Consider the following 26,671-nt stretch of genomic DNA (forward strand, 5'->3'; position numbering starts at 1 on the left):
AATTTTGCTTGGATTGAAATCACTTTTTTGAGTGTTGGTGAATCTTGTTCACTCATGTCATATTCAGTGACGTGTACTTCTTGAGTTAGATTTTTCTATGCTCTTGGGAAGTCTGGGCTTAAGGAATGCTATTCTTTCTACTGACAACATATTATGTATTCCAGGGATCTATTTATGTTGATGAAATCATCTCATTATTCAGTGAATTTAGAAATGCTGAGCTTGTAGCAAGAGTGCACTTTCCTCATAAAAGCAGCAGCTGCCTGTATCTAGAAAAGACATTAAGAATTTAATGGAACACTGATTGTTCTCTCATACTTTCTCTTTGTTTTTCTTCCTTGTACTTTATACCAAACAAAATTTCTGATACAGGTAACTGTAGAACAGAGTGGGGATTACCAATTTCCCAGAATCTTTGAAAACTAATAGTAATAGAAAGCAATATTCATATAATCTTGCTATAATTCTTGCAGTTTGTCATCAGAATCAAGGTCATTTGGATTTTATAAGATGGTGATGAAGTTTAAAGAGTGTAATTTACTACCTTCACAGTTTCATGCTTCTGTTACTTTTTTTTGTTTCTGTAGGATGAATGGTAGGGGCCTTGGGCAGACAATGTAATTGAATGATGAAGGCTGTTTGCAGCATTTGCATAGCAATGTAGAAAGCTTTTTAGATGTTAATAATATCCAGACACGTTGCTGTTTGTCTCTAGTCCATGAGGTTACTGATATTCATCAACTATTTTTAATAAATCTTGTTAGGTGTTCATGTCCTCTGCTCTAGAAAGGCCACCATAGCCTCTTTTACTTGAGAGAGTTTGCTTTCAAAATTAAATTTTAACATTAACAACTAATGATGAAATTAGATCAGGGGTAAATTAATATTGTTAAGTGTCCTCTCTTTTCATTCTGACACCTCTGATTTCTGCTCCCCATTCTCAAGTGCTTGAGAGGAAATATTTTTCATTGTGTCAGATTTGCAGAATCTCACGCTGAACTCTTGTACAGTACGATGATGACAAAATTGGTATTTTATTAATCTTCAAGCTTTATTTTCTTTATAGCCACATTTGCACAAGATTGTGAACAGCTCTATGGAACTTGCACAGACTGCCAAAGAGCCCTATAACTATTTCCTGCTGCTCAGAGCACTGTTCAGATCTATTGGAGGAGGCAGTCATGATCTGTTATACCAAGAATTCTTGCCGCTGTTACCAAACTTACTGCAAGGTAGAACAACACCTTCTTTCCCTGCCCCAGCTTCTGATTTTTTTATGTGAATAGTAGTAATAAAGTTATGTTATGTAGTTGAAAACCTCTCAAAACTAAAGCCCTACCCCTGATAAGTAGCTTCTGATTTTGAGTTTAGTGATTGATTAAAATACATTGAATGTGCTTATTTTCATTTACTATCAGCTGCTTCAGGCTCCATAGTTTTGGCTGCTTCACAATTTCTGCTGCTTGTTTTTCTTCTTTTCATTGTGGGGCTGTTGGGGTTTTCTTGTTTGTTTCTTTTACTTTTTTGGGTTTTTTTGCAATGGGTAACTTTGCTGGCATAAAGCATTTGGGGGATAAGTGAGTAGGTGAGGCAATGCTGCCAGGCCACCGCTGGTTTTGTGGGGAGAACATGGCAGTGAAGCTCGGGCTGTTCTGCAGTTGAGGGCATGTGTGTGCACCTGCAAGGGCATGATAAATAGAAATTCAAGTAGTGCCAGACTGCAAAAAGAAATGTAAATAACAATCAGTTTGGTTAGTTGAGCATTTATGCTTGCAAGAACTGTGTTCAGAAGTACTGAGGGTGAGCAAGGAAATTTGGAGAGCTACTTAAACCTAAGGACAAGGTAATCAGAGCTGTTCCAGGACTGTAGACTGGTTCAGAGCTACAGCAGTAGGGACAGTTTTTATTGTAGTTAGCAAATATATATGTTATCAATAAATCATTATGTAAAACTTATGCCAGTAGATTTTTGGAATATGTGAAATATTTATGGGGAGAAAAATCACTTGCGGAGTGTGCTTAGTCTGTATGGGGCAATTAATGCACTTGAACTCGCTGAATGTTTCTTTTCAGGATTCAAAATATTTTTTAAAAAGTTCTGTATGGGTTTATTTTTTATTGTTACAAGGCTGAGGTTTGAGTCAAATTATCTTTTTTTCTTTTCTATTTGCTGTATTCAAATGCTGCCTTGTTGATTCTAATACTAAACTTTAAAGTATGTATAGATGCCTTTTCTTCTATATGTGTGTACATAAAAAACCATTCACTGCTTGACATCCTTAGATGTAAGTTAGAATAATGAATGGTAATAATATTTTGTAAATCCATTATTTACAGAGCTGTAAGCTCTACAGTGTTTAGAAACATCAGATTCTCTTGAATTGAGGACATAGCAATTTTGAGCAGCAAACTGTGGACTTTTTTCCTGTGAGTGTATAACTTATCCATAACTTTCAGGACTTAATATGTTGCAAAGTGGCCTTCACAAACAGCACATGAAAGACTTGTTTGTGGAGCTCTGCCTCACTGTGCCCGTTCGTCTGAGCTCGCTGCTGCCTTATCTGCCAATGCTCATGGACCCCTTGGTGTCAGCCCTCAATGGATCCCAGACCCTGGTTAGCCAGGGCTTAAGAACTCTGGAATTGTGTGTGGATAACTTGCAGCCTGACTTTCTGTATGACCACATTCAGCCAGTTCGAGCTGAGCTCATGCAGGTAAATGTGTTGTTTCCCGTTAGACCACAAGAGGTCACTGATTTGCTGAATAACATCAGAAATTTGTGTGAAGCTTTGGTTACAAAAACTTGAAAAATCTGTCATGAGACCCGTACCAGTCTGATGTGAGTGTAGAAGGATAGTTGATGTTTTGCTGTTAAGCTGAAAACTCTGAAAACTTAAAAGGGAATGAATTGTTTCTCCTATATACTTTGTTAAATGGTTGCATTCTATTTACTTTTTTTTGCTTCTGTATTTCAAAACCAGCTCTGAGCTTAACTCAGTTTAGCCTTAATTGGCCTGCTTTTTTAATTAACAATGTTGTTTAATATTCATCATAAACATGAAACTACACTCCAAGATAGCAAAGATGTTCTAGCTGATGACAGTAGTCTAAACTAAAACTGCATTTAGGACAACCTTGTTACAAAGCACTTGAGCTGTTGTGATCTGAGACTGCTGATATTCAGCTTTGATAAGAAACTTATGCAGGGTCAGTGACCCAAATACAAGAATAAAGTGTTTTCTGTGACTTTTTTTTTACATTACTACTTGAAAAATGTTGGGAGTAAGATTTTTTTTTTTGACATGAACAATGTTGAAGTAAGCCTGGCCTGCCCATGTACCTTAAACCCCCAGGCTTTGTGGAGAACCCTGCGCAATCCTGCTGACAGCATCTCCCACGTGGCTTATCGTGTGCTTGGGAAATTTGGTGGAAGTAACAGGAAGATGTTGAAGGAATCACAGAAACTACAGTATGTGGTCACAGAAATCCAGGGACCCAGTATCACAATTGAATTTTCTGACTGTAAAGCATCCATTCAGCTCCCAATGGAAAAGGTAAGGGCTTAAGTTACTTTCAGTGCTGAGAAACTGACTTAAAAACTATCTGTCTGGAAGTTCTTTCTTGATTTCTTCTATAAACTGTAAGATTTCATCCCCAAAATAACAGATGTAGGTATGCTGTACTGCTCTTGCAAAGTGATTGCAGTATGGGTTAAACTGCCCCAAATAAATGTTTTCACAGAATGGGTAAGGTTGGAACTTCTGGTATATTGCTTAGGTTAGGAGCAGGATCCTCATGGAAAAGTCCCTGTTTGCTTTTTGAAATGTATCAAAACTTCACTGTAGAAATTCTTCAGTGGTGATTGTTCTCATGACTCCAGTGATTTGGTTTTGTTTGCTGTCTCTAGAAGCACTTTGTACTGTACTGGCTTTCATCTGGCAGTCATGTTGTATCACAAGTGCTTGGTTCTCACTAATTACAGCAATCTAATATCTGAGAGTGAAGCTGGATTCTGAGATAATTTGGTCTGTAGAGTTTTAATACTTACCTTTTCAATTAGACTTTCATAAGTAGATACCATCTGAATGTAGTAAGCAATTTTCTTCACAGGCAGCTGGCTCTCTGGCTCCATCCAGCCAACAAGCTTAAAAATAGCTTGGAAAAGTGATTCTTAAAATGCAGATTTACTGATTTCTCCACTGTACTGAAGCTGATGAATTGAATACATATAAATACTGTAGTTGCTGACATATACCTGTCCTGCTAGGTTTAATTCAAACTAAATTTTCCGAAGGATTTTAGCATCTAACATTGATATGGAGCAGTCTGCAGTTGCTCAGTGTTGATCATGAAAGTGTTATCTGCTGAAGACTTTGTATCTATGAAAAGGAAATGTCAAAGTACAAAGAAAAAAAAGGTGGAATAAATTGAAAACAAGAAATCCTTGTTTTCTTTTAGTGCCCTGGTAGACTTTTGTGGTCTGTCCAAAACTTATTTTTCTTTTCATTTAGATGCTGTGATAAAAACTTGGGATGATAAGTTAAGTAAGTGGAAATACCAAGGAAGGAAATGCCCAGTTTGTAGCAGGGGCTTTTTCTGCATAAACTTATTAAACATGGATGGTTAGATTTTACTTGCAATTGATAATTTCTTTTTTCATGCATTCCAGAACAATTTTTACTTTTTTTTTTTACTTAATGCCCATCTCATTTATCTTCCTGTCTTTTGTGGGAGAAGGATAGAAATTAGGCAGTTGTGCTTTTATGTATTATCTCTACATATAAGCACAAAATAGAAATTTCCCAAAGAGATGTACTCCCCCTTTTTAATCATCCTTATGTCTTAAAAGATTGATTTGAATTATTCTCAAATGTATTAAATCTTGCAAAGGAAGAGTACTATTTCCATTAAATAACTGGTGTTCAGAAGTTGCTTACAGGGACGTTTCATCATGCATGGAAAGGTACCTTTCATATATGGATATAAATGCATTATATACTTGCAGTATAAAGGGATTTGATGCAACGATTATTGCTGAAGGGAAGCAAGGAAATTTTATTTTTGGGAAAGGGGAGGGACATAGTGAAGGTTTATTTCACTCATAGCTTGAAATGCTTTCTGACCATGGAGGTAAATGTATCTGCCATGGAAAAATGTATATATGTTTCATATGTACAAAAGCTCAGAAAATAGCATGGTGTTTTCAAGCCACGCTCTCAGGCCCTCTCTGCATTTCCTAACTTGCACACTCCAAACTGTGCCTACTTTGAAAGTTACTTTTAATATATATTAATGATACCATTCCCTTGATTAATGACCTTATGGTAAATGCCAAGAGTAAGAAGTGTGGGGGTTCTCTTGTTCCATTGCAGGCAATCGAGACGGCCCTGGACTGTCTGAAGAGCGCCAACACGGAGCCCTATTACCGCAGGCAGGCCTGGGAGGTCATCAAGTGCTTCCTGGTGGCCATGATGAGCCTGGATGATAACAAACACGCATTGTACCAGCTCCTTGCACACCCCAAGTATGACAATTCTTTAAACGTAAATGTGTATGTAAAATTTATGGTGTCTTTGGAGCAATCTAGTTTAGAGACAGTGATTAGTCTGTGCAATTCATGGGGTTTTTGGCTGCTGGTGAAAAGGAGTTTTGTTAGCATGTTTTTTAATGCCAGTGACATGTTAATGTTTCATAGTTTAATTTTCTTCCCCTAATTACAATCCTGTGTATAATCTATTACATATGATCAATATGATTAATTTTACTTTCATTTATTTAAATAATTGGAATATTCTGGTGTTTAATTTTATTTTAGAGATTAATTTAGATTGTGACATTTTGTATGTACATCTAAGCTTTTACTAAAGTGAAAGACAAAATTCAGTTTCATTTAGTGACTAAGCTATAGCTTAGTCACGCGCAGCCTCTGTTTATCTTGGTGTGGGAGCCTTTTATTAGAGCTTTTCTTACATGTTTTGCAATTTTAGTAATTGATATTTCACGAGTTTATTGCTTTTAGACAACCTTAACATCTTTGCCCAAGAAGTGTGGGCTGACTTTGACTCTTGCAATGTAGTAAGTGTACCTAAAGAGCATAGTAGCTTTCACAGTTTGGGCTTGTTAGACTTGACATAAATATAGCTTTGCAATGAATAAGTTTTGTTGGGCAGCGATTTGATAAAAAATGTTTCAATCATTCAAGATTAAAATCAAATGTCATTTTAAAAAAGGCAACAATGTCAAAATATTGAAAATGACATTCTGTAATTGAGTTGCAGTGTGATGCCTGTATACCTATTATTGTATATACGTGGCTTCTTCTGAACCACTGGCTTTAAATGTTCCTGATGAAATTGAGCTACCACTGGCTTTAAATGTTCCTGATGAAATTGGGCTATCCATCATGCTGAAGAACAGTGGCTGACAAAATTAGTTCGTGCTGAGCGGACTGGTCTAACTCTATCAAAATGAGGGCAAAACAGGAGGTGGAGGAGGAGTTGGATATGGAGAGCAAACTTTGAATGAGCTTTGAGCTGGGGGGTCCTGCAGTTCAGGGTTCTGTTGAACACAACCGTGTGTTCCAGTTTCACAGAGAAGTCCATCCCCAGCGTGATTATCTCGCACCGCTACAAGGCCCAGGACACGCCGGCCCGCAAGACCTTCGAGCAGGCCCTGACCGGGGCCTTCATGTCGGCCGTCATCAAGGACCTGCGGCCCAGTGCCCTGCCCTTCGTGGCCAGCCTCATCCGCCACTACACCATGGTGGCCGTGGCTCAGCAGTGCGGTGAGTGAGGGGACACAGCTCTGGGGCTCCAGGGCAGCTGGGCACAGCTCAGTGCTTGTACACACAGTGCAGTGAGTGAGGGCACACAGCTCTGGGAGTGCAGGGCAGCTGGGCACAGCTCAGTGCTGTTACACACAGTGCAGTGAGTGAGGGCACACAGCTCTGGGAGTGCAGGGGAGCTGGGCACAGCTCAGTGCTTGTACACACAGTGCGGTGAGTGAGGGCACACAGCTCTGGGAGTGCAGGGGAGCTGGGCACAGCTCAGTGCTGTTACACACAGCACAGTGAGTGGGGGCACACAGCTCTGGGGCTCCAGGGCAGCTGGGCACAGCTGAGTACTTTTACACACAGTGCAGTGAGTGAGGGCACACAGCTCTGGGAGTGCAGGGGAGCTGGGCACAGCTCAGTGCTGTTACACACAGTGCAGTGAGTGAGGGCACACAGCTCTGGGGCTCCAGGGCAGCTGGGCACAGCTCAGTGCTGTTACACACAGTGCAGTGAGTGAGGGCACACAGCTCTGGGAGTGCAGGGGAGCTGGGCACAGCTCAGTGCTGTTACACACAGTGCAGTGAGTGAGGGCACACAGCTCTGGGAGTGCAAGGCAGCTGGGCACAGCTCAGTGCTGTTACACACAGTGCAGTGAGTGAGGGCACACAGCTCTGGGGCTCCAGGGCAGCTGGGCACAGCTGAGTGCTTTTACACACAGTGCAGTGAGTGAGGGCACACAGCTCTGGGAGTGCAGGGGAGCTGGGCACAGCTCAGTGCTGTTACACACAGTGCAGTGAGTGAGGGCACACAGCTCTGGGAGTGCAGGGGAGCTGGGCACAGCTCAGTGCTGTTACACACAGTGCAGTGAGTGAGGGCACACAGCTCTGGGAGTCCAGGGCAGCTGGGCACAGCTCAGTGCTTTTACACACTAAAATCACAATATTGCACTTGCTTCTGGGTAGCTGCACTGGATTTTTGTTTGACGGTAGAATTATGTTGTAATTCTTTAGAGCAGTGGGAATTATTAAACAAATTTTAGAAAGCAATCAGTCACCTAATAATGCTCTGTAAATGCTACAGCAGTGAAATAACTGCAGCATGGAACAGCTTATACAGTTCCAGAGCATTTGTGTAACTTAATACAGTACTATTTGCAGATGGTCTTTAATTAGTTTGTTTCCAGTTGTGGTTGTGAAGGACCTTGAGGGGAACTAAGTAAATGTTGGAGCATTGCAGTGTCTTATATCCAAGAAGAAAACTTTTTGTTTGGGCTGTATGACAAGTAATTTGGGAAAAGCATATTATGAGCATATCACTCTTCATTGTCACATTAATGTAACTGGGATTTTTATGACTCCTCAGTTTTAATTAATCTTCTTGCAGTGCATATTCTAGTGCATAGAAGAAGATAGTAGATGTAATCTTTTTTTCTTCTAGGAGTGAAGGATGCCTTACAATCCATTTATATGCAAATAGGCAGAGGGCTTACTGGTTTTGCCATCAGCTAGTCCAAGGAGTCGTAAAATCTAATTAAAAGACTATTCATATTGAAATATCCATTGTTTTATCTTTATTTCCCCTCCCCCCTATTCCCTGTTACAAATTCCAGGTCCTTTCTTGCTGCAGTGCTATCAGGTTGGGAGCCAGCCTAGCACAGCTATGTTTCACAGTGAAGAAAATGGGTCCAAAGGCATGGATCCCTTGGTGCTCATTGATGCCATAGCCATCTGCATGGCATATGAGGAGAAGGAGCTCTGCAAAATAGGAGAGGTGGCCCTAGCAGTGATATTTGATGTTGCAAGCATCATCTTGGGCTCAAAGGAAAGGGTAAGATTTTTAAAAGTGTATTGAAATGATTGAGTTTCAGCCAATGCCATTTTGCTTCTAAAATTCTGGAGGCTACCAGTTAGCTGAGAAAAGGAAACTGATCAATTTCTTTGTTTCCAGGCTTGTCAGCTTCCCTTGTTTTCATACATTGTGGAACGTTTATGTGCTTGCTGCTATGAACAAGCTTGGTATGCTAAACTAGGAGGTGTTGTGTCCATTAAATTTCTTATGGAACGGCTGCCACTGATCTGGGTCCTCCAGAACCAGCAGACTTTCCTGAAGGCACTTCTCTTCGTTATGATGGACCTAACTGGAGAGGTATGTAATGAATGAATTTCATCAAATAGTGTGGGGAAAATTTGTGGCCTTAAATTCACACAGCTTGAACTCTTAGTAATCCTGATTTTGCTGAACTTCAGAATGCATTTCACCTGCAAAAGTTAGTGAATTCTAGTAATTTTAACTTAAGCCAAGATCTGAAGTTAGGAATGAGGTCAGATTTTTCCACATAACTTTGCTGAAGTTTTTGAGATTACACTTACTGCTTTTAGACTAGAAATGTACAGGCCACATGTAGATCACAAAAGAACACAGATTCACTGTCACTTACCACAGAATCACTAAGCTTTGTTGGAAATCAGAATCACAGGATTCATCAAAATCAAATTCTAAGTTGATGAGTAATGTGTAGATTTGTCATCTTTGTTCTGTATTTAGCTGATAAAAATGATCTCTGATGCCTCAGGTTTCCAATGGAGCAGTTGCTATGGCAAAGACCACATTAGAACAGCTCTTGATTAGATGTGCAACTCCTTTAAAAGATGAAGAAAAAACAGAAGAAATCCTTGCAGCACAGGAAAAGTCTTTCCATCATGTCACACATGACCTTGTTCGAGAAGTGACCTCTCCAAACTCCACTGTGAGAAAACAAGCCATGCATTCCCTGCAGGTGCTTGCACAGGTCACTGGCAAAAGTGTCACAGTCATCATGGAGCCACACAAAGAGGTAAGCAGAAATATTTACTGAACCAGAGCTTAAAGTTGTTTTCCAGTTTGGATTTGCAGAAATGCTTCCTTGGTATGTTTTTGCACACTAATGAATTAAGTTCATGGTGCTTTGATGGCATATGTTTGTCATTTGCTAACTTTTGTTGTTCAAACATACACAATACAGAGATTCATACAGGCTCTGCCTGACTCTTAGCCAGTAGTTATACTGTCTTCAGGTTGATTTACTTCCTTAAATTATGGGCTGCTTAGCCTGCCACCAATCAGACATAGGCTAAGCCATATAGACACTACATTTTCACACTCAATTTTGTTATTCTCTAAGTATGTGGCATTATTGCTATGCCTTTCCCTATCCAGAAAGAGACTATAAAATTCAAAGCTGGTTAAAATAACTTTTGGCTGGATACTCCTTAAAACTGACATTGTTTAGTCTTTTGGAAGATAATTGAATGCACATAAGTCTTAAAGGCCATGACAATATTCCAGATTATGCTGAGATTCCCTAATTGATATCTTACTTTGCTGAGGCTGTTTAATGAGGAATGTGAAAAGTTGATGTAATGGAAAAAAACTACACAAACTTTCTTGGTTTTCTGATGTTTTAGGAGCTTAAAATATTCTTGGTTTTTGACTGTTTGAAATGCTTCAGTCTATAAATTTCTTTGTTGTTCATGATGTTGTGTGAAGTTATTTAATATCATTGATCTGTTCACAGAGAATATGTATTAATTACAGCTACTCCACTCTTTTGTGAACTGACTGTGAATCAAAGTAATTCAGAGAATTACTTTACCTCTAGCTTAATTTCTTCTCCAGACACATCTGGAGCCACAGTAGAAAATGGATAGAAACCTAGAGCCATGACTAATGGTGTTTTCTCAGTGGCTGGGTCTGTGGGGTCGTTTCAATAGCCGCTAATTCAGTAATCTAAATTCCATCATGTAGGTCCTCCAGGACATGGTTCCTCCTAAAAAGCATTTGCTGCGGCACCAACCTGCAAACGCCCAGATTGGACTGATGGAGGGAAATACATTTTGCACAACCCTGCAGCCCAGATTGTTTACAATGGATCTGAATGTTGTGGAACACAAGGTTTTCTACACAGAGGTACTTTGTTTTTGTGTTCTCATCTTTGAATGTAGATGCTTCTATGTGATGGTGTGAGGACTTTCATTGTTAAAAATACATATTTTTCTTTGTGCATTTTAAACTTTGACTGAAACGCAAGAATTTCCCTTTTGAAACATCAGGTGAATTCTGCTTTGCCTGCAGCAGTCAATGCAGAAGATCCTCTGCTTTTGAGTTAAGACAAAAAAAAAGTGTAGATAAAAAGCTGTCTGTAAAGGTGGGGGTGGGATAGTGGTGTTTTAAATGTGAGTAGCAATATTAAAATGATTGTTTATTTTTTCCTAGTTACTGAATTTGTGTGAGGCTGAAGATGCTGCCCTAATGAAACTACCTTGCTACAAAAGTCTTCCATCACTTGTACCTCTTCGAATTGCAGCCTTAAGTAAGTAAAACCTCCTAAATAAGGCTTGATGCAGTTAAATGTCCTTGTGAGCAATGGGCAGTCTGCTTCCTGAGATCAGCAGAAAACCTGGGCACTGGAAGACTGATGACTGCTCTCCTGAGGTTACAGTTTAATGGAGAGAATAATGGGAAAGTATTGCTGCCTTCTTAATCACTAGAATTCAGTTTTCTGAAAGGAACCCAAAATATTTTAAGATTAATTATGTTATAAAGCATTAGGAAAACTATAGAATGTTAATGGAATTCTCATTCTTTTACTATTTTATGATGCCTGTTGATTTTGGCAATGCTTACAGTACTTTAGTTGTCTGCAATTTGAGATGACATAAAAAGAAACTATAAGAGAAGCAGTGTAGAATTAGGGTTTATTTTCTCCTTTCCTTTGAAATTGAGTTAACAAAGAGAACAAATTTACTTTGATATTTGCAGATGCTCTAGCTGCCTGCAATTACTTGCCTCAGTCAAGAGAGAAAATCATTGCTGCACTTTTCAAGGCGCTGAATTCAACAAATAACGAGCTGCAGGAGGCAGGAGAAGCATGCATGAGAAAGGTGACTGTATTAAAACAACATTCCTTTTGAGATCATTGTTCTCTCTGCTTTACTTCCTTGGTACAAGACTTCTTGGGAAAGTTCTCTACAGGAAATATTGTTGCTCTGTTCAGTTTCTGGTAGTGATGCTGATAAAAGTTTGTGTCAGATGTGTTTGTTTGGGATTTGAACTTTGCCATAAAGAATTATCCAGGTTGCAATTAAGAATTATAAGCTCTTGGATAAGGACCATGGTAAATCTTCCAGTCTTTCTGTGCAGTCTTTCCCTCTTTCTGTTGGTCTGGTCTTTGTAAATGAGTCTTCTAAATAGCTTCAGTCCTTTTCAACTGTTTTGCAAATGTGCAGGCTTGGCTTTATTGTAAAAATTGTATGTTTTGTCTGTGTTCCTAAAAGAAGTGGTGGAGATCCCATAGTTGGTTTTGGACAGCAGAGTTAGACCTGCATCACAGTGTGATGGTTACCTTAAGGAGCAGGACCCTGGCTGTCCTGTTTGAGGTCAGAATTAGTCCCTGACACTGCCCTGTCTGACCTGCGGATGCTACATTATCCTCTATAAAGGCTGAAAGAACAGGAAAGGATATTCTTTCATCATGATTTGTTGTTCAATAGCTGTGCCTAATTCTGATTCAGCAAGGTTTTAATTCCATATTTTTAAATGAAAAGAAAGAAGCTAATGAAATTAATTACAACCTCTTTGTAGTGCTGTGTAGATGGGCTGACATGGAGCAGAGAATGCAACTGCAGTAATACTGGTAGTTTGCATTTGTTTGTGCCATTGACTGGCCAGAGGTTATGTGACTTTTCATGTCACTGTGGTCATGAGAGGGAATGTACTTATCATTTATGGCTTGTTAACAGCATAGTTGGGTTGAGAGGTAGCAAATAAGGGTTGTTCTGACCTATACATCAGATTTGTGTGATTATTTTTTTTCCTGGGATAAACTCATGCCCACAGGATATTTTGTTATGACAGGAAATATTCTCTCTGGCTGCTTGCAGCCAGGCTCTTTTGACGTTTTCTGTTGCTCAGGATGCATGCAGATTGTAACACAGAAATTTGCTCTACTGCCTTCAGCCAGATTCACAGGCAGTTCTTAATATAGTGTGTAAGTAATTTGTTCATAGCTGTGTATTTAATTTATAGCTGTAGCAGATTTTCAGTCTGCCTGTAATTACGATCTCCTACTTGATTATTTTATGGAATATCCTGCTGTGTGTCAGAAATACCTCAGTGCTTCCCAAATCCATCTTGTCACTGTGTCAATTTCCAGCACTAGATGTTTGAACTATTGTATTGAAGGAACAAAATAAAAGGAAAAATCAAGTCAGCTGAATCTATTTTAAGAAAAATGCTTGCACAAAAGTCACGTCCCTCTCCACCTGTATCTTAATTGTGCACTCTCCTGCAGTTCTTGGAAGGAGCTACCATAGAAGTTGATCAAATCCATACCCACATGAGGCCCTTGCTGATGATGCTGGGGGACTATCGGAGCCTGACCCTCAATGTTGTGAATCGTCTGACCTCAGTCACTCGGCTTTTCCCAAACTCTTTCAATGATAAATTCTGTGATCAGATGATGGTAAGCCCATCCACATTTTTATTTTAGCTCTTCCAGAAGAAATTTTCTTCTAGCTACTATTCTTATTGGTGAAAAATCAAAGAAGTTCAGCAGTGACTCAGTGTATATGTTGGAAGTAAAATATTTTTGTTTCACAATTAATAAAAAGCTCCAATTTCTTTAAACATTTTGAGTAAATTTCTAAAGGGCTTCTAAACCAAAAAGTTAAGAGATTTTATTTTTTAGTGAAGACATAATTAGTTTTGCTAACGTTTGTTTGGACAAATTTATCTTTAAGCAAGGTGCCACTTGCACCTTTAACAATTTTACTTCTCAATGCACTTAATCTGTTTTGGTGCTTTCTTGATTTATGAAATTTTAGGAGGTATTGCTCTGTTTATTTGCAGTGTTTAAACTGAATGTGTGAATTCTTTATCCCCTTTGCATGAATATTTAAATATTTAAATACATACACATCAAGCAAGTCATCACTGTGTAAGACTATCAGATTTAAGTTTTTTTGTGTGTATATATATATGTGTGTGTGTGTGTGTGTGTACTTATAATCCCTGCTTTCTTGAATATGGAGAGGACTTCTAGCAACAGCAAACTTTTCAACTTGAGGGAATGAAAATAACTGATAATTTTTCCCTTTGTTTCCTTCAAAGAATTATTTCTGCCTCTCTATTGTCTCCTGTAGCATATGCTAAAATGGAACAGTCTAATTAGAAGAATAATGCTAATTATCCTTTCTTTGTAGCAACACCTGCGTAAATGGATGGAGGTTGTAGTTATTACACACAAAGGTGGACAACGGAGTGATGGAAATGTAAGTTAATGAATGCTTTTGTGTGAGAAGAGAAGAATAAATAGTATTAATGTTTTGGAATTAAAGAACTCATTCAGTTGTAAATGCTGCCATAACTGATTACACACTGATGCTTTGTTACAAGCTAACAGACTTGTTGGATTGAATGTAGAATATTGAATATCTGTTAGAAGTCTCAGTAAGAGCAGCTTCTTATCTGCTGACAGTGGTTACTTTAGAGAGTGTTCTAGGTTAGTGTGGGGGCAGCTCAAGCTCAAGCATTTTTATTTCTTTTCCCCCTCAGGATTTTCTGCTTAGAAATCTGTTCACTGGAATGGCTGATGAGCTCAGCAGCGTAATCTCCCATTTTTCATTAATATGTTTGATGTTCATAATATGGCCTTTTGAAAATTATATGTAATGATAACATAATCCCAGTTAATTTAAAATGTAATTTACCTAAACCAAGTTCAATATTTACTAGTTGGGATCACATTAAAATCACTCTCCCAGTGAAACTAATGACCTCAGTGTAGAAGCATGGGAAGCTGATCACTTCCCTTTATAAATGGAAAACTGCAGTGTAATGTCAATACTGTGTGCTCTTAGCAATACTGATGGGAATTCCTGCTTCAGTGCAGTTTCCTGTACATTACCAGAGGTCCCACAATTCTATTAATATTTTACTAAATGCTTTTATTAAGTGTTGAGATTTATGATTGCACCTAAGAAAAAATGAGGGGAATTCTATTAATGTCTTTGTTTCTCAAATTAGAATGAAAATTACATTGGCTTTTTATTTCCCTCAAAACATGGAAATGGCTTAATGGCTTTTCATTTCTCTTTCCTGTCTTTGCAAAGAGAGCTTTTAATCTGAATTTGGTCATTGCTTTATATTAGACCTAGATGTTCTCTAATGAAGTAGAGTAAGGTTGGTTTCTTATATTTTAACTTAACACTGTGCATTTTTCAGTTAACCTCATTTTATTCATGCCAGAGTAGTTCTAAGGCCTTCATATACTTTTGGGATTCACTTTTCCTCAAATGTGATGATTACAGATATCTTACAGATCTTTTTGTAGCAATAATCTTTTAAACCACAATGTGGCACTTCCAGTACAGTTTTTGTCACTAAGTCATGTTTACTTGTGAATTCCCCTGATTTTCATGTTTTTTGTTGATGTTTTCTGCGTAGTTATGTATTTAGATAGATAAGTTGAGTGGGGAGTGCACACCAGACACTTGAGAAAGAATCTGCTGTCACATCTTGAGGGACAGGAGAAGTCTGGAAATATTTCAAGTAGAATTGTGTCAATGCAAAGCTGATTGAATATTACTTTTCTGCTTCCTAGTTGTTGCTCCAAAGTTTCCTTAAAAATAAAAACTCTAAGCAACTGCAGGAGCACCCAGCTTGGTCTTTGTACAGTTCCTGTGGCAGGCTGTGTTTATGTGTCTGTATGTACATTGTGCTGTTGAAAAACAGGGACAGTGAAACTGGTGGTCAGTTATTGCAGCTGGCATTTCGCTTCTCTCCTTTCTTCACGATCCTAGTGAGATTCCAGCATCTGAGACACCCATTAAAAGCAGTGTTGGGAAGTAGGCTGGATCATTCAGACTGTGTGCTTGAGTAGAGGAGCTGCTAAACACTCAGTGGAGAACAGAAGTTACCAGGAAAGCCTGATGTGCCCTCCCTGTGCTGGTGCTGGTCCAAGCATTCCATCCTTTTCCAGCAGCATGGGATGAAGGTGCCCTCTGATGATGGTGTCAGGCAGTTCTCCAGCATTGTGCAGATAAGGGCTGGTCAGAAAAGCCTCTTACAGAACAGTTAAAAGGTTTTGGAGTGAGTTTTCACATGAAAATGGTAACTACAGACAAACTGAAAAATTAGAAATGCTTCATAGTGATGACTGCTGTAAAGATCCACACTGATGCCAGAATAACTGAACCTTGTTCACCTAAATCATTTATGGCAGTCCTGCTGTGATCCTGAGCTGTGAGCTGGCTGTTTAGAGAAATGAACAAAATAAAATGTGATATATTAAGTAGTGATTAAAATCTAATTCATTGGTCCAGGGAATAAAATATTTAAATCTTTCTTCCTTCCTCTCTTCCCTTACTTTCCAAGGAAAGGCAGGGGGTTTCAGGTCATGTTTGGTAATTGAAAGAATAAGTTTTGAGTAGATGGTTGCCTCCAGCTGTCCCTCTTGTGAGAGAGTGGAAATTTCCATGGTGGAAATTCTGCATCACAGCCTAGGAGGAGTTTAGAGGACTTCATAGCTTGGTAGCTCGAGTACTGAAAGTGATTTTGTAATAGATGGTGGCCAAACTTGTCTTCAAAGATGCTAAAATGCTGTTTCCCCTGACCTAATCGTCTTTATTATCTTTTTATTCACTTTTAAATATTTGAGAAGCTATTTCAGATCAATGTAAAAGTAGAAAAAAGGATGAATTTCATTCAGTTCTTTGAAGGACAATTTGGAACATGTGAGATACTCATTGTCTCTATTCCTTCTGTTTGAGATGAGGAAGTAACTGAGCTGAAGTTAGACTGCAGCCTGAAGAATGGCATGTGCTGATTTGTACATTTATTTGATATTTTTGTGGGCTTTTTCCTTTCATGCTGTGATATCTGCTTTGGTTCAGCCTGCCACGGAAGGGTAGAGGTGAGAAACTCCGTGCAGGCACCAGGAACTTTTTTTGTTGTCATGGTTTCTTTTGTTGTTGTTTTGTTTGGTTTTATTTTTTCTTTTAACTTGTGGTTTGTTAGTTTTATCGTTGTGTTTTGGACACAGTGCATTGTGCCTTTGAGTGCAGTGCTGTGAATTGTCTTTTGTTTGTCTGTGCAGAGCTGTTTTGATCACGTTGCAGTTAAGGATGTTGAGCATGTTTGTACCAGAAAGAGCAGGATTTTTAGTTTCTGTGAAGGCATAAGTGATTTCAAGAGGTTTTTATGTATTCTCAGCCCTGAACTTCAGTCCATGAGAGGGGTCTTTGTGGGGTCTGTCTGGGCAGATCAGGTTAAAGGAGTAGAGCCTAATGCTTTGTGTTTAAATTCAGTTGAGAAAATGTAATGCACTTGATAAAATCATCTTGGATGCTGGAACTTGGTTTTAGAGAGATGGTGAGGGTGGTTTTGTTGTTTTGTTTTTTCCTTTCCCTTTTCTTACTGCAGGAAATCTACGCTCTAGCTAGTTGAAATAGTCTCTATTTAAATCACACAATGAAAAAAATGCAAAATGATTTTGGACTTCTGGAGAATTTAATATCTAGTGAGAGAACAGAGCTGACTTTAGAGTAACCAGCTGTTTGTGAGATAGGCTGAACAGTGCTGTGAGAGAGCTGAATCTCTCTTCATGTGTAATCTGGGCGTGTGGGGTGTATGGCAGAAATTCTTTAGGGGGGAGGTCTGGCTGTTTGATACTTGACCCACTTGGTGCAGAGCAGTGAGCACTCTGTAACTCCCTCATCAGCAGTATCATTACAGTGTTTAGCTCTTACCTGCAAAACACCACTCTGCTGGAAAGGAAAATAAAATTTAAACCATGATATTACCAGAAGGGGTAGGGCAGACTTCCACAGGTGCAATTTTTTCATGCATTATGGTAAGTAGATGCTGTGTTTATGCTAACCTTTTGCATTTGGCTGCTGGCTATGCTAATACAGAGGGGAGAAAAAAAAGAAGTAAGGTGTGTGATACTGTTTTTATACATTATAGCCAGTAATATTTATTTTTAATTGTCCTTCTTTTTACCTGTAGGAAATGAAGATTTGTTCAGCAATCATAAATTTATTCCATCTGATCCCAGCTGCCCCACAGACTCTGGTTAAACCTCTTCTGGAAGTTGTTATGAAAACAGAACGAGCAATGTTAATTGAGGTAAAAGTGGAAGTTAACATTGCTGAAATTTTTTTGCTTTATAGTCTTGAACATTAGTGTATGATAATTACAATATTTTAAATATGGTGTGAGAACATTTGATCCTGAAATATGCTCTTCAAGCCTTTAGGAGGTATTAACATTTGCTTTACACCCTTAGAAGTGAAATTTTGAAAGTATCAATAAATTCTCATGCAAGTTCTGAACATTTTGTATCTGTATAAATGCCAAGTCAAATGTATTTTTCTGAGTGGTAGTAAATTAATGGGAAATACTGTATACTCTCCATTTTTAATTTAAGGTTTATGAATTTTTCAGGCTGGCAGTCCATTCAGGGAACCACTGATCAAGTTTTTGACACGTCATCCGTCCCAGACTGTGGAGCTGTTCATGATGGAAGCCACTTTAAATGATCCACAGTGGAGCAGAATGTTTATGGTAAGCTGTGTGGGGAGAGGAGCATGAAAAAACCCTCAACTTGACAAATCTGACGAACATCTTTTGTATGTTTTTTGCTTGTATGACCTTGCAGTCCTTATCATGGTCTCACTCTTGACTGCAAGGTTCCTGTTTCTGGTTTTGTATTTGTTTGTCCTGAAGTGTTGATTTTATACCTTTCCAGATCATGTAAGGCTATTACTGAAGTGTAGATGTTATTTTTATATCCATGAAATACAACCTCTGCAACTTTAGTGTGGCATATAAAAGCTACAGGATGATATAGTCGCCTGATATTTTGGCTTTTAAAGGTTATTAAAATTATTTCTTCCCCTTTTGCAGAGTTTCTTGAAACATAAAGATGCCAAACCTCTGCGGGATGTACTGGCAGCTAATCCCAACCGATTTATCACCCTGCTGCTGCCTGTGGGTGCCCAGGCAGCCGTGAGACCTGGCTCCCCCAGCACCACCACCATGCGGCTCGACCTGCAGTTCCAGGCCATCAAGGTACTCATTTATCTTGTTTGTCTCTGCACTGGATAGCTGAAACCTCTTCATCTACCAGAAGGCTCTTACAGCCAGGCTTTCAGTGACTGTGTGTGTATTACAGCTCATAGAAAAGCACTTGTAAAAATGTGGAGTGTTTGTAGCCAGAGCTGCTTTGAGAAAGGAAAAGAGACTCAAATTATCTCTGCTTTTTTTTGTCAAGTAGGATACAAGAGGACAGCATGACAACAAAACATAAATTTATTTTTTCAAATCTAAACTATTTTGTATTTCACTCTTTTGTTTTGCTGTTGAATATTTTAGCACCCTTAATTGACCTTAAGCAAGTGCTCATATATCATTGTTTCTCCTGACAGATCTCTTGTGTGTTGACTGTGCATTTGTCTTGTTTTGCTTTGGACAGATCATAAGTATTATTGTTAAGAATGATGAATGTTGGTTAGCAAATCAACACTCCTTGGTGAATCAGCTGAAACGTGTCTGGGTGAGTGAAGCTTTTCAGGAGAGACATAGGAAGGAGAATATGGCTGCAACAAACTGGAAAGAGCCCAAGCTGTTGGCCTATTGCTTACTGAATTACTGCAAGTACGTAAAAATCTTTAGTTCCTAGGCCCTGCATGTATTTTTTTAATTTTAATTTTGAAAATACTGTAAAGGTATATAGACTTACTAAAAATGGTTTGCAGTTATTGAAGAGAAAGTGTAATATATCTCATAATACTGCTATTAGCTTTAAAACCATGCCTGTGGTACTGGCTGCTCTTGCTTCTCTGCTCCTTTAAAAGATGAATTCCATCAGCATAGTAGTTTGTGTATTTTTTTCACAGAAGCTTTGTATTTTATGTGTTTTCACAGAAGGAATTATGGTGACATAGAGTTACTCTTCCAGTTGCTTCGAGCTTTTACGGGCCGATTTCTCTGCAATATGACTTTCTTAAAGGAATACATGGAAGAAGAGATCCCCAAAAACTACAGTATCCCCCAAAAACGAGCTTTGTTCTTCCGGTTTGTAGACTTGAATGACCCAAACTTTGGAGATGAGCTCAAAGCCAAGGTAACTAAAGCAATTAAATCAAAGAAGCCTGGTATTTAGGTTTAATTTTCTTCTTGGGAACTAGGGCAACAAAACTTCCTTACTTAAATGTCAACGAGTTTGATAATTGGCAGAGTCATTTAGGTGAAAATATCATACCTGAAGAAGAGCGATAATAAACAGAGACAGCAATTCATCTTGTGCTCAGTGCTTGCTGCTTTAGTTTACACTTTCTAAGAATCTATGCCCTTGGAAGGAAGAAAGAGGGGGGAAAAAGTTGGTGTGTGTCTTTTTTCTTGGGGTTTTATGTATAGTTTCCTTTTGTGACTCAGTGAATGTGTCCAACAGGCAGGTTTACATGTGGGAGTACTTGAGTGTTGGCTGCCATTAGAGGAATATAATAGTACAGTAAAACTTGCTTTGTTTATATTCTGTAGGTGCTGCAACATATCCTGAATCCTGCTTTCTTGTACAGTTTTGAAAAAGGAGAAGGTGAACAGCTGTTAGGTCCCCCAAACCCAGAAGGAGATAATCCAGAAAGCATCACTAGTGTTTTTATAACAAAGGTAACAGTCTTTGTTTACATTGAAGTATTTGAAAATTAAAACAAAAAGATGTTCCTCTCATTTGACTTTTCATCCTGCTTTGAATTAGTTGTTCTGTCCTGAATATTATGGTCTGTTATGTTGAATTGCTTCATAATGTTGAATGTGAGGTCCATTAGTCGTCAGTAGGATGGGTCTACAATTTTCAGTTTATGCTGTTTTCAGATTTGGAATGTGGCTTTAGAAATGGGCCTTACTTGGCTATAATCCCAGTGTTTTTTGTAAGGAAAGCTTTCCATGACCCAGCATCAGTGTCTTTCTAATTCACTGCTATTTCATGGAACCAGTCAGAGGTTATAAAGCAAATGTTGTTGTAGATGAGGGTTGGGGTATTTTATTTATATCTTTCTATAGGTTAGCAGTTTGGGAGTTCCCAGATGTGCTCATAATTTAAAGGTTCACACTTCAGGAGGTTGTTTTTGGGTACTGAACTGAGTCAAGAAAGCAATTATAATTAGTTCTTAGTCTTCTTAAAAACCACTCAGAGAGCAAAAATTTGGGACTTTGCCTTTATAATAATAAAAGTCATTTTTTTGTCAACTTCATTCTCTCTTTGATCCTGCCTGAAACTAGGTACTTGATCCAGAAAAGCAGGCTGATATGCTGGATTCTCTGAGGATCTACCTGCTGCAGTTTGCCACGCTGCTGGTGGAGCATGCCCCCCATCACATCCACGACAACAACAAGAACAGGAACAGCAAACTGCGGCGCCTGATGACCTTTGCCTGGCCCTGCCTCCTGTCCAAGGCCTGCGTGGACCCAGCCTGCAAGTACAGTGGCCACTTGCTCTTGGCACACATCATTGCCAAGTTTGCCATTCACAAGAAGATTGTTCTGCAGGTATTGACCACGGGCTTGTGTTAAGTTCATGGAGTGCTTTCTTTTATTGTAAGATTTGGAGTAGAAGCTGCACAGTGGTTTTGAATGCTGAGTATAATTCAAACACTACAAACAAATGAAGAAGCAGCAGGCCAAAGGTTTAATACAGATTTGCTTGGGAGTAGGAGAGTATAGAAAGAAGTGTGAAGAAAAATGAAAGCAGGAAGGGTAAGTAAGACAAGTAGACATTTCGGTTGAATTAGCAAAATTGGGAATGTTTCTTCACTTAAGAGGCAGATGCTTCAGTTGAGACACAATGTGGGGACCAAGGGAAAACTTCAAATTGGACAGTGAAGAGGGAGGAAGAAAAGGGAATGTGAAGGAAACAGGGAAACGGAAGTATATGCTCTATCCTTCTGCTGCTGATGTATCATGGTGTTTCTAGCAAATTATGTGCCTTTAGAGAAAAATTGTGGTTTTTTAGAAAATGTGTATTGTTTCCCTTTCTTTATAAATGCTTTGTTTTTGTAAATGCATGCAGTATTGATGTTGATGAGAAGCTCTGCTGTTCAGGTTTTTCACAGCCTTCTCAAAGCACATGCAATGGAAGCCCGGGCTATTGTCAGGCAGGCCATGGCTATCCTGACTCCAGCTGTGCCTGCTCGAATGGAGGATGGACACCAGATGCTCACGCACTGGACACGAAAAATCATTGTGGAGGAGGGCCATACAGTGCCCCAGCTAGTACATATTTTGCACTTGATAGTACAACATTTCAAGGTACTTGTACTGTTACTCTGGTACTCACTGTATCTCCTGTATCAAAGACTTAAACAGTTTGATTAGAAAAACAGCATAACTTATATGGTTTAGTTTCAAAATGCATCATTTGTCTGTAAAGATACTTATCTATAACTGAATACAACTGTTTAATAGCAAATAATTTATTAAGCTCTGTCATGACTGAAGTTAGAACTCCAAATGTCAGTTTAGAGTCTGCAAGATGAATTCATTGCACATGCATTAGCAGTGTTCTTTAACAGGTCTAAGAGTTCTTTAAACAAAGTGCACAGCCATATTCTTTGCCACCCTTGAGTAATCCTTTTTTGTATGATTTTATATATTCTGTGGGATTAACTAGATCACTTTTATCTGCAGCCAGTGTATGTTGGGAAACATTAAACAAATGGGGGAATGGTGCAGAATGTCAACATAGGAACATTTTTGAAAACATGTATTAAAATGCAATCCAAAGGGACAGCTAATACACATTTTTCAAGAACTGATGCCTCAACAGATATTTTTGAAAGAATATCTGAGTATGCTCAAATGTAAGTTGAAGCTCTTTAAAATGTTTGGAAAAAAATTGGTATGATTGGTCCTTGAAAAAAAACATGAATCTTAAAAAGAACATGTTTATTTGAATGCATGAAATCAGTAGTCACTACTGAAAGTTGTAGCCAAAATACTATTTTCAGTGCACCAGTTAATTTTCCATATTGCAAAATTTGAAGTGGTACAGGTTTAGCAAACTTTGGAATTGATGACTGTTTTACAGTTTTGCTTTATTTCAACTTTATAGGTTTTGTGTAGAATGTTACTAGTTAATGACGAACATTTCTGTGAAACCATTTTTTCAGGTTTATTATCCTGTGAGACATCACTTGGTTCAGCATATGGTTAGTGCCATGCAGAGACTGGGCTTCACTCCCAGTGTTACAATAGAGCAAAGAAAATTAGCTGTGGATCTTGCTGAAGTTGTTATTAAATGGGAATTGCAAAGAATCAAAGACCAGCAGGTAGGAAATCAAAATAAATGGGTAAAGATTGAACTGTTCCACAGTTTAATGTCCTTTTTTTTTAACATGCACATTGCTGATATTTCAGCCAGATTCAGATATGGACTCAAGTGCAAGTGGAGAAGGAGCAAGTTCTGCCTCATCTGCTGTTAAAAGAGGATTGTCTGTGGATTCTGGCCAAGAAGTAAAACGATTCAGGACAGCTACAGGAGCAATAAGTGCTGTAAGAGAAAATCAGGATTTGTTCAGAGACTCTAAGTAGTGTAATTGTTTCTTCCACATGACTCGAAACTCCCTAATTTGAATTGGTTTTAGCTTTAGCAAGTGCTTTAAATGTGTTCTTGTTGTTTTCCTCCTTCAGTCTGGCTGAGGGCTTTTGTGTTTTGTGTGCATGCAGGTGTTTGGACGGAGCCAGTCCTTGCCAGGAGCTGATGCCCTCCTTGCCAAGCCCATTGACAAGCAGCACACAGACACTGTTGTGAATTTCCTGATTAGAATTGCTTGCCAGGTACTGTGGTTATTCTGATATGCAGATACCAGTGTGGAGTAGCAGCCAAACCCATAAAACCCCCTCTTTTCACACAGCTCCTTTTAGGCTTGGATTATTCTAATGTTTCTGTGCTTTTTCATGATTAATTTACATATTTGGGTGATGCTGCAATGTATGCTTGTTCTATTGCCTAGGTTAAATGTCAAGAATACTTTATCCCAAAATATTAAGAGAGTTTTATAGGGAATGGCTGTATCTAGGGGTAATGATTGTAGTTTTATTTTCAAAATCCTATACATGGAATTACTTTCCTGCAGCATGTAGAGCTAAAGTTTTTCACCAAATTTGGAGGGAATAAACTTTTCTAGAATGGGAAAAATTATCTGGGTGTACCTCCAGGCTGACAAATTTTATGGCTTCTGCTCCTGCAGCAGACTCAGCTGGTAAGTAGCATGGGATTTTATATCCCACAGTCCATTGCACAAAATAGATGTGCTCTTAAGTATAAAGATGAATTGAGTAAAGAGCTGCACATGTTTATGGATACCTTGCAACAGTAAAGATAAACCATCTTGAGTATGTTCAGAGTTGTAGTAATATAGGATAGCATGAAACTTTTGTTTAAATACACCTTTGATGGGTGATTTGGGTTAATTAGCTAGCAATTTAGACACCAGTTCTGGTGTTTACTATTAGTTGTCAGCTTTTTATGCATTAAATGCTGTGTGACTGTACTGATAAAACTACATAAGCTCATCCATTTCAGAAATAAGAAATTACATGCTTGCATGGAATGAGTAATAAATTAATGACTTGGTTCCAAAAGGGTGTCATTTTGTTAACTCTGATTAATTGCTAGGTAAATGACAACTCCAACACTGCTGGATCCCCTGGGGAGTTGCTGTCTCGACGCTGTGTCAACCTTCTGAAAACAGCTTTGAGGCCAGACATGTGGCCCAAGTCAGAACTGAAGTTGCAGTGGTTTGATAAGCTGCTCATGACTGTGGTAGGTAACATTCTGGTCCTGTAGGTCTTTAGGCTTCCCTGGCATGTGGGATGATTGAATACCAGTCATATCTGGATATAGATTTTTACAGTACTAATCTTTTCTTTGTAGTGAAATAAATAAGTTGTTAAGTTTGTGAATTGCAGAAGTGGTTATAATTTGTAGAGCTGCAGTACTGACTGGTTGGTGTGGTTTATTTATTTTTGGGGATTTTTTCTTAGTAGGTTTTAACAGATTTGATCTGAGTTTAGTAATCTGTGTAATTCCTGTTTACCCTTACTCACTGCCTTTTTGTGTGCTTTCTCTTTAGGAGCAGCCCAATCAGGCCAACTTTGCCAACATTTGCACTGGCTTAGAGGTCTTAAGCTTCCTGCTGACTGTGCTACAGCCCCCTGCTATCCTGAGCAGCTTCAAGCCCCTCCAAAGAGGGGTAGCAGCCTGTATGACCTGTGGGAACACCAAGGTTTTGAGGGCTGTCCACAGTTTGCTGTCTCGCTTGATGGGAATTTTCCCCACAGAACCAAGTGAGTGGTGTTTTCTTCCTCCTTTTATCCTTTATTGCTGCATAACTTAAGTGGTTGAGGGGTGTGATGAAGGCACTCTTTGGAATGTGCTAATACTCTGTTTTATGATTCCTGCATTTAATGGTCCATTTTAGCTTGCACTTTCAACCTCTGATTAAAAAAGGAAAAGCTGAAAGAAGTAATCATGTGGAATACATCATTATCCATTGACATAAAAACTTAATAACCTGTGGCTGTCATAACTTTAGTTCAAGAAATGCATGCTATAAATTTAATGTATTTTTGCAATTAGAATTTTTCAGCTTCAGAAGTGCAATTTTTTAGTTATTAAGTTTTGCTGTTTTGCTGAAACAAGGAAGGGAGATAAAGTGTAAAAAAGAAAGGCAATAAGTAATATGCTGTGTCTTAATAGAAGCTAATTTAGATAATATTTTCTTGGAGAAAAGTAAATCAGTAATGTAAGACTGCTCATCAAATTGAGTTAGTCAGAAGAAGTGAATTCTCAAAGACATACTGGTATAATAAAGAGGTTTATATAAGTGAGGGATCTGCTTGTGTCATCTTAGATTGTTGACAGTGTAAGACTCCAGTGATGTTTTAGTGACTGCACATTCACAGTGGAACTGTTCTTTGCCTGTTCTGTGGGTAGTGTTACCAAAACTAAAGACATCTCTGAACTCTGCAGGTACCTCAAGCGTGGCTTCCAAGTATGAAGAGCTGGAGTGCCTTTATGCTGCAGTTGGGAAGGTTATTTATGAGGGACTGACTAATTATGAAAAAGCCACCAATGCCAACCCTTCCCAGCTCTTTGGTAGGTGTCCCACACCCCTGGCAGCTCTTTGGGAATGCCCCTGAATGAGACATGTCTTTGTCACAAATTTCCTTTTCCATAAATCTGATCTAATGCAGAGGAAAAGCTGTGGGAAGCTTTTGACGCTAACTTGAGAAATGAGCTTAGGATGTCATGTCTGTGAAAAAAGGGAATGGAGGGGGGTTCATCGTGTTCTGTCTGCTCCCTGAAGTGACTTGGGAGCAATTTTTGGAGGTGGGGAGCTGTAGATCTGCTAGGTGGAAGCCTTTTGTATTCAAAGTGCATAGGGAAAAGGTGCAATATTGATATTAGGCAGAAAATAAAGTAAAAGTTACTGGCACCTTCTTACATGGAAAAAACCAAATCCTGCAGGTCCTCTGAGATACAACAGAATAGTTTAAGGTATCTGTATAGAGTCTTATGTATTCCTGTTTAATTTTTTTAAGCCTCATTTATTAGCTGATTTAGGTAGTGTATTAAGATTTATGTATTTATAGACCTTAAACTCTCAGTAATCAAGAAATTACAAAAATACTATTTTTTTTGGGTGGCAAAATCTGAATTTTTAGCATAGACCATTCTGAAGAGCTGAAATGGTTTTCTTTTCTTGTTTTTTTTTTTTTTTTTGTACTTACTGAACTGCTAGACAACTCAGCTACATAATAGAATGACAGAGATATATAGGAATAATAGAGTTTGGCCCA

The 26,671-nt window shown here is 38.6% G+C and overlaps 1 protein-coding gene across 1 annotated transcript in view; it reads left to right on the forward strand.

Moving 5' to 3' along the window:
* The window catches only part of TRRAP (transformation/transcription domain associated protein), a 76,431-nt gene that overhangs the window by 12,748 nt on the left and 37,012 nt on the right, over positions 1-26,671 (forward strand). Inside the window, exons 20-46 of the mRNA XM_066560671.1 lie at positions 1,067-1,232; positions 2,458-2,714; positions 3,354-3,554; positions 5,373-5,524; positions 6,585-6,784; positions 8,382-8,599; positions 8,720-8,917; positions 9,345-9,605; positions 10,556-10,717; positions 11,024-11,120; positions 11,570-11,691; positions 13,101-13,271; positions 14,011-14,079; positions 17,816-17,935; positions 18,254-18,373; positions 18,716-18,880; positions 19,284-19,465; positions 19,736-19,934; positions 20,351-20,479; positions 21,092-21,358; positions 21,911-22,117; positions 22,978-23,136; positions 23,225-23,359; positions 23,534-23,644; positions 24,486-24,632; positions 24,943-25,156; positions 25,842-25,967. Of these exons, the coding sequence (XP_066416768.1) occupies positions 1,067-1,232; positions 2,458-2,714; positions 3,354-3,554; positions 5,373-5,524; positions 6,585-6,784; positions 8,382-8,599; positions 8,720-8,917; positions 9,345-9,605; positions 10,556-10,717; positions 11,024-11,120; positions 11,570-11,691; positions 13,101-13,271; positions 14,011-14,079; positions 17,816-17,935; positions 18,254-18,373; positions 18,716-18,880; positions 19,284-19,465; positions 19,736-19,934; positions 20,351-20,479; positions 21,092-21,358; positions 21,911-22,117; positions 22,978-23,136; positions 23,225-23,359; positions 23,534-23,644; positions 24,486-24,632; positions 24,943-25,156; positions 25,842-25,967 (4,555 nt within the window). The remainder of the gene's footprint in view (positions 1-1,066; positions 1,233-2,457; positions 2,715-3,353; positions 3,555-5,372; positions 5,525-6,584; positions 6,785-8,381; positions 8,600-8,719; positions 8,918-9,344; positions 9,606-10,555; positions 10,718-11,023; positions 11,121-11,569; positions 11,692-13,100; positions 13,272-14,010; positions 14,080-17,815; positions 17,936-18,253; positions 18,374-18,715; positions 18,881-19,283; positions 19,466-19,735; positions 19,935-20,350; positions 20,480-21,091; positions 21,359-21,910; positions 22,118-22,977; positions 23,137-23,224; positions 23,360-23,533; positions 23,645-24,485; positions 24,633-24,942; positions 25,157-25,841; positions 25,968-26,671) is intronic.

Source organism: Molothrus aeneus, chromosome 16 (assembly GCF_037042795.1).
Source record: "Molothrus aeneus isolate 106 chromosome 16, BPBGC_Maene_1.0, whole genome shotgun sequence".
Classification (NCBI taxonomy): domain Eukaryota; kingdom Metazoa; phylum Chordata; class Aves; order Passeriformes; family Icteridae; genus Molothrus; species Molothrus aeneus.